Raw genomic sequence first — 6405 nt, forward strand, 5'->3', positions numbered from 1 at the left:
TATGGCAAGGTGCTCCATCATGTTGGAAAAGGCATTGTTGGTCACCAAACTGCTCTTGGATGGTTGGGAGAAGTTGCTCTCGGAGGACATTCTGGTACCATTCTTTATTCATGACTGTGTTTTTAGGCAAGACTGTGAGAGAGCCGATTCCCTTGGCTGAGAAGCAACCCCACACATGAATGGTTTCAGGATGCTTTACAGTTGGCATGAGACAAGACTGGTGGTAGCGCTCACCATCTTCTCTGAACAAGCTGTTTTCCAGATGTCCCAAACTATCGGAAAGGGGATTCATCAGAGAAAATGACTTTACCCCAGTCCTCAGCAGTCCACTCCCTGTACCTTTTGCAGAATATCAGTCTGTCCCTGATGTTTTTTCTGGAGAGAAGTGGCTTCTTTGCTGCCCTCCTTTAGACCAGGCCTTGCTCCAAGAGTCTCCGCTTGCTGCCATTCCTGAGCAAGCTCTGCACTGCTGGTAGCCCAATTCCGCAGCTGAAACACTTTTAAGAGACGGTCCTGGCGCTTGCTGGTCTTTCTTGAGCGCCCTGGAGCTTTTTTGTCAACAATGGAACCTCTCTCCTTGAAGTTCTTGATGATGCGATAGACTGTTGTTGAGGTGCAATCTTTCTAGCTGCGATAGTCTTCCGTTAGGCCGTTTTCGTGCAGTGCAATGATGACTGCACGTGTTTCTTTAGAGATAACCATGGTTAACAGAAGAGAAACAATGATGCCAAGCACCAGCCTCCTTTTAAAGTGTCCAGTGGTGTCATTCTTACTTAATCATGACAGATTGATCTCTAGCCCTGTCCTCATCAACACCCACACCTGTGTTAATGGAGCAATCACTGAAACGATGTTAGCTGGTCCTTTTAAGGCAGGGCTGCAATGAAGTTGAAATGTGTTTTGGGGGATAAAGTTCATTTTCTAGGCAAATATTGACTTTGCAATTAATTGCTGTTAAGCTGATCACTCTAACATTCTGGAGTATATGCAAATTGCCATTATAAAAACTGAAGCAGTAGACTTTGTAAAAATTAATATTTGTATAATTCTCAAAACTTTTGGCCATGACTGTACAGTAAAAAAAGCACTACAAGGTAGGGTGGGGATGGGGGGTGGGGTGGGGGGTGAGGGGGTTGAATATCCCAGTGTAATTGCATCTCTATCACACTACTTTTAGGGAAGAAATGTCAAAACATTGTGTAATGAGTAAATGAATCTACACAAAACATACACAATCAGACTCTGGATGCATAGGTTAAGTCAAACTGTATTCATCCTCTAGAATATTACCAGTTAGTATACTGTTAAGGAATTTCAGCATCTTACATCAGTCAGAAGTTTTGGATCCATTTCAACATAGCATACTTTTCACTGTTCAGCTTCCTTGACCAAGCAACGTATGAAAAAAAATCTGAGATGCAATACAGCAGCCAATTACATTGATACATGTCTAAACAGCATAGAATATGAATGTATGGTCACTTGTACCATGCATGCTCAGCTTGCAATGTCTTCCTGTTTTCTTAAAGAGCAGATAGATGAAAAAGAGTGAAGAAAGCAATAGACTGAGAGTGTGCTTGGTTTCATTTAGGCTGTAGTATACATCTTCCTTTCAGTAGACTCCCTTCACACATAACGAGTCCAGCTAAGAAAAATAGATAATTAATAAAAAAAAAATTAAAATATGTAAAGAGTCTAAAGTAAAGATAATTGTCAACTAGTACATTAGAAGACTTTGTTAGACAGCCTTTTTTGGCAGAATTTAATTGTGACTGGCTTTCACATTAGTGTTATATATATATATATATATATATATATATATATATATATATATATATATAAACACACACACAACGTAAAAGTAAAATGAAGGTAAACAATTCAATATACAAGTTTTCTCCCTACTTGCAGTTATGCAAAGCCTAATTTATGCACTAGCAATCTGCACAACTGTTCCATTCACAGAAGCAAAACACATTGGTGAAAATAGCTCATACAAATGAAACACTTCTCCTAATCTGGATGTGCGTCATATGTCTAGTTTTTGTTTAGTTTATTAGGCTTGTATTCAGACTACATAACAAAGAACAATTGCAAATGTTACATGTAAACCAAGGAGAGCAGTGCAGACTTTTTAGAACGGTTTAGAATGTCACTGCCAAAAAGCCCAGTCAACCATTAAAAGTATGAATCCTGCTTCATTAATATAAAAACATTTTCAAAATGCACCCAGAGAACCATATTCAACATAGTATCTTTATCCTTCATATTTTGATTATGAAATTAAACAAGAATATGAGGAGAAAATGTGTTTGTGGAAGCTCACATTAATTAATCCTGTTTTTGAACTTTAACCCATTTAAAAATGAAATGACTTTTGCTACATTATTCATTTCAAAAGGATCAAGGGACATTAGGAAAGAAAATAATGAGGACGTGGATTTCAGCCAAGAGTTTTGTCTAAATCATGTAGTTTTTTGGCTTGCAGTGACTAAAGCAGTAGCAAAGGCATTTGATAATTAGACAGCACTGATGGAATACAACAAATGTATGTTACAAGTTAATGTGATGGTGGTTCTTAAAGTGCACATGGAAATTTCTAACATACATACTTTATAACAAAAATATCGTCCTTTTGAGCTTCTATTTGAAACGATTCTATTTTAGATTTTGATTAAACAATAGGAGCTTCCCCATTATAACAAACATGCGAATGCACCATTTTAGAAATGATTTTCATCATTCGAACCAATTTGCCATCTGCACTGCCAATGCACACAGACAGGCAAATTGGCCTCTAATGGGAGGCCTCTAACATGCTTTTTTGCAAAGGGGGGGAGGGGGGGGGGGTGGTTGGTGTGACCAGAATCACCTATCCGAAGTGCTGGTACATATTCACCTTTTCTTTCAGATTTTTTTAAAGCCACACAGTGGTTTGATAAGCACACAGAGCAGTGTGACAGATCTCAGTCTGCAGCCCTGTTGCACGCATGATGAATTTAAATACTCAAGCCCACAGGTACTTCAGCATGATGATCTTATGACCCATGAAAGGCTTGAACAGATGTATCAGAGACACAACCATGCTAACTGGCACGGTAGTAGAGGGTGGACCCCACACATGTAACTGAATGTCTGCTAGGACCATACATCGGCAAACTCCACAGCTTTAGGGTAGGAACCATATGGCAAACATGGTATACATACCAAGAAACAAAAATGGAAGAATGGCATCTGAGAACTAAAGTAGGTAAATGTATAAACAGGTTCGTTTTGGGCCAGAGTCACAAATCAGGAGCTAGTCAATCCACCTTGTGCTGGGTGTGAAGCAGGGAGCTAATAGGTCAGCCTGGAGGCCTTCATGTTGTAGCAGGGCCTATCGGCCAGCCCTCCTGGGCCTCCAGAGAACAGTGACAAACTCTCTGCCTTCTCCAACACCACTTCCAGTTCTTGGAAGTCCTGTAGCCGTGCCACATCTTTGTCCTGGCATATAAACACAGAACAATAATAATAGTAAAACGTCCAGAGATCAATCAGGACTTTTAATATTTAGTAGGAACTTTGGCAAGAGTACTCTGCTGGCCTGTACATGGCTGTGCATAACTTGCAATGTGAACAGGACTATGTTCATTAGAGATAATTACGGTAGAGCTAGTAGAGATCCACTCAATCTTCCACAAGGCTATGCAGCCTTATGGGCTGGACACTGAATTGCCCAGGGGAGCTTTAACCTTGGAGTTTGTCTGCTCTATCAAACCCTCAGTACTCAGCTCACCTGTCTGCATTAAAGTACAAACAGCTAACACATTAATGAACACAATTAACATATATAACTAACTATTGAGGGCAATGTGGTTAAATGAACGGCAATACCACAATTTCTATATAGCCTATAAACAGAAACAGAAAAAATAGATATAAAAATGTATAGATGGCTGTATTTCTTTTAATTTATGAAAATGTTGTATGTTAAAAAACACGCACCTTTCTTAGCATGGTGTTGGGAAGTTTGCGTATCTTCTCCACATGTTCGGCACTGATATCCAGCTCACGGCAGCAGACACGTAGCAGCGCCCGATATGTCAGTTCCTGCCGGTCCAGCTCCACTTCGATGAAATCATTTTCCCTGGCATGTGGGTTCTGGATCCGTACTTTGAGAACCAGCTCTGAGGCACAGAGTGCACGAGAACGGAGAGGAGATACATCATTTGGATCCAGAGAGAAAGAGGCAGACAAAGACGTGGGGGAAAAAAGAGAGGTAATATTTGAGAGAGAAAAAGAAAAGTAACAACAGTGTATGCTTTCTACAACACAGCGTCATGTCTGGGACCTTTGCACAAGTCAACTCTTCAATACATTTCACATACCCTGCACGTTGACTGGGAAGGTGCTGGTGAAAAAGAAGGGCTGGAAGGCGGGCTGTGAGCAGTTCAGCTGCTGGGGGAAAGATTGCTGCCGAGTGACTGTGGGGTTAGAGACCGACGTCTGGTTCGTGCCTGGGCCTGACGAGGACAGGGAGGGGCATACAGAGGCATTTTGGGCAATGGAGTGATTGTGGGAATATTCACCATGGTTGCCATGGTGGGCCTCTGGGGACATCTCCATGGACAGGGGCCCGTTAACTACCGGGCTTGGCACAATGCCGTTCTGCTCTACCACAGACATGTAGGACAGCCCTTGCTGGCTCTGATTGTCTGAGTACAAACTTTGGGGCTGTTGCTGGGGGGGTTGCTGCTGTTCTTGTGTGGGGGACAGGGTTGCTGGCTCAGAGTCCACTGACTCTGAATGGTTGCCAGTGCCATTTTGAGAGATGTGTCGTGCTAGACTCGGGTCATCAGTATCCATCTTTCCATACAAAAAGGGTGGGTTGGAGAGATAGTTCGGAATGATTGGCAGGTCTGGTTCCTTTATCTCAGGCACATCGTCCTCTTCCACTGTAGAGAGATTTAAACAGTGCTAAGCTATGCTATTACGTTAGAAACTAGCAAAGAATATATCATTATATAAATTACTGTTTTAACTATTGTGATTAGTAAACAATATAGAATTATGTATATACAGATATTTTTCATATTTTGACATACCGCCAAGTAGTCTTCTGATGTCAGGTTTGGAGGTCAATTGAACTGCTAATTCATCTTTTGCAGTAAGAATTTCTTTGTCAGCCCCAGAATTCAGAAGATATGCCACTATGTTTTTGTGGTTTCTCTTGCATGCCCAATGCAAGCAAGTCCTAGAAAAAATATATATATTTCAGCTTTAATTAAAGTTTTACCTTTTACTAAAGAAATCAGCAATGAGAAGACAGACCTGGAAAGTTTTATATACAAACACAGGCAGGAGCTGTCAAGAGGTTTTATTTTATAACCGAAAGTTATTGCACTAGATTCTATTATGCGTGCAACCAAAACTCATTCTATGGATTACAGCTACGAGAAGAGCTAGCTAGCTATACGTCTTGCTATTTTCAGGATGTGGCTGAGGAGAATTAGCTAGCTATTATGGATGTTTAAGAGTCTAGGCTAACAGTATACATATATAAACTGTGAAAACATACGATCGTGAACAAAATGGTTTTCGTACACAACTCATTGACCTTTCTACACATACCAGCCATTGATTTCATTTTGAGAATTGACGTTGACTCCACTCTCAACTAAAGTCCGCACTTCATCAATGTCTCCGATGGCACTTGCCTCTCTTAACCTCTCTTGCAGTTCTTTATCCAAAGACGTCGTTGACATAGTTCAACTAACGTAAGTTACTAACTAGCTACCACTTAACTTTCATACGAACAGGTCAAACATACATATAGCTATATATATGTGTGTGTGGAGAGCGACTTGGCTAGGGCGACTACGCTTGCTCTCATCAAATTGTTGCGTGTTATTTGCTAGCTAGCTAGTTGGCTAGTTAGGTATGTGGCGGTACTTTTAACAATTATTAAAAAAAAAACTAATCAATTAAATTCCCAAGATAACCTTTACCATTTTAACTGGTTAAAAACTATTATAATAACCAAATAAATGTACACGTAGCCGCTAATTATTTTTAAAGTATGCCTTTGGCGACTAGTAAAAATCCCCTTTCGCCAGCAAGTACTCTTCCCATCATGGGGGTACGTTTTGAGTGTAACAACAGTGGAAACAATATTGGGTTCCTATGTAGACAGGTAAGCTAACGTTTAACATTCATATTATTGAAAAAATAGCTTGTATTTGTAATCTATTTAGGCTACATAAGGTTCTATAAGGTTCTAAGGTTTATTTAGCGTGCGTTCACTATATAAAAAAACAGTGTTTACCCTTCATTAGTCATCAATGCTTTGTATAATCGAACCTGCATTTTTCTTGGACAGATTTTGTCATGAAATTATAATGCCAAAGTTGTTCAAAATTAAATAGT

The 6405-nt window shown here is 40.1% G+C and overlaps 1 protein-coding gene across 1 annotated transcript; it reads right to left on the reverse strand.

The window, feature by feature from the left end:
• Window positions 1-2023: 2023 nt before the first annotated feature.
• On the reverse strand, window positions 2024-6122 carry LOC143489578 (ankyrin repeat domain-containing protein 40-like). The gene is made up of 5 exons (XM_076988700.1): window positions 5611-6122; window positions 5085-5233; window positions 4368-4934; window positions 3985-4166; window positions 2024-3483 (listed from the first exon to the last, which is right to left on the reverse strand). Exons 1-5 carry the CDS (start codon window positions 5742-5744, stop codon window positions 3337-3339), a joined length of 1179 nt encoding a protein of 392 aa, XP_076844815.1. The 5' UTR covers window positions 5745-6122; the 3' UTR covers window positions 2024-3336.
• Between the last annotated feature and the right edge of the window lie 283 nt (window positions 6123-6405).

This window comes from Brachyhypopomus gauderio, unplaced genomic scaffold (assembly GCF_052324685.1).
Source record: "Brachyhypopomus gauderio isolate BG-103 unplaced genomic scaffold, BGAUD_0.2 sc63, whole genome shotgun sequence".
Classification (NCBI taxonomy): Eukaryota; Metazoa; Chordata; class Actinopteri; order Gymnotiformes; family Hypopomidae; genus Brachyhypopomus; species Brachyhypopomus gauderio.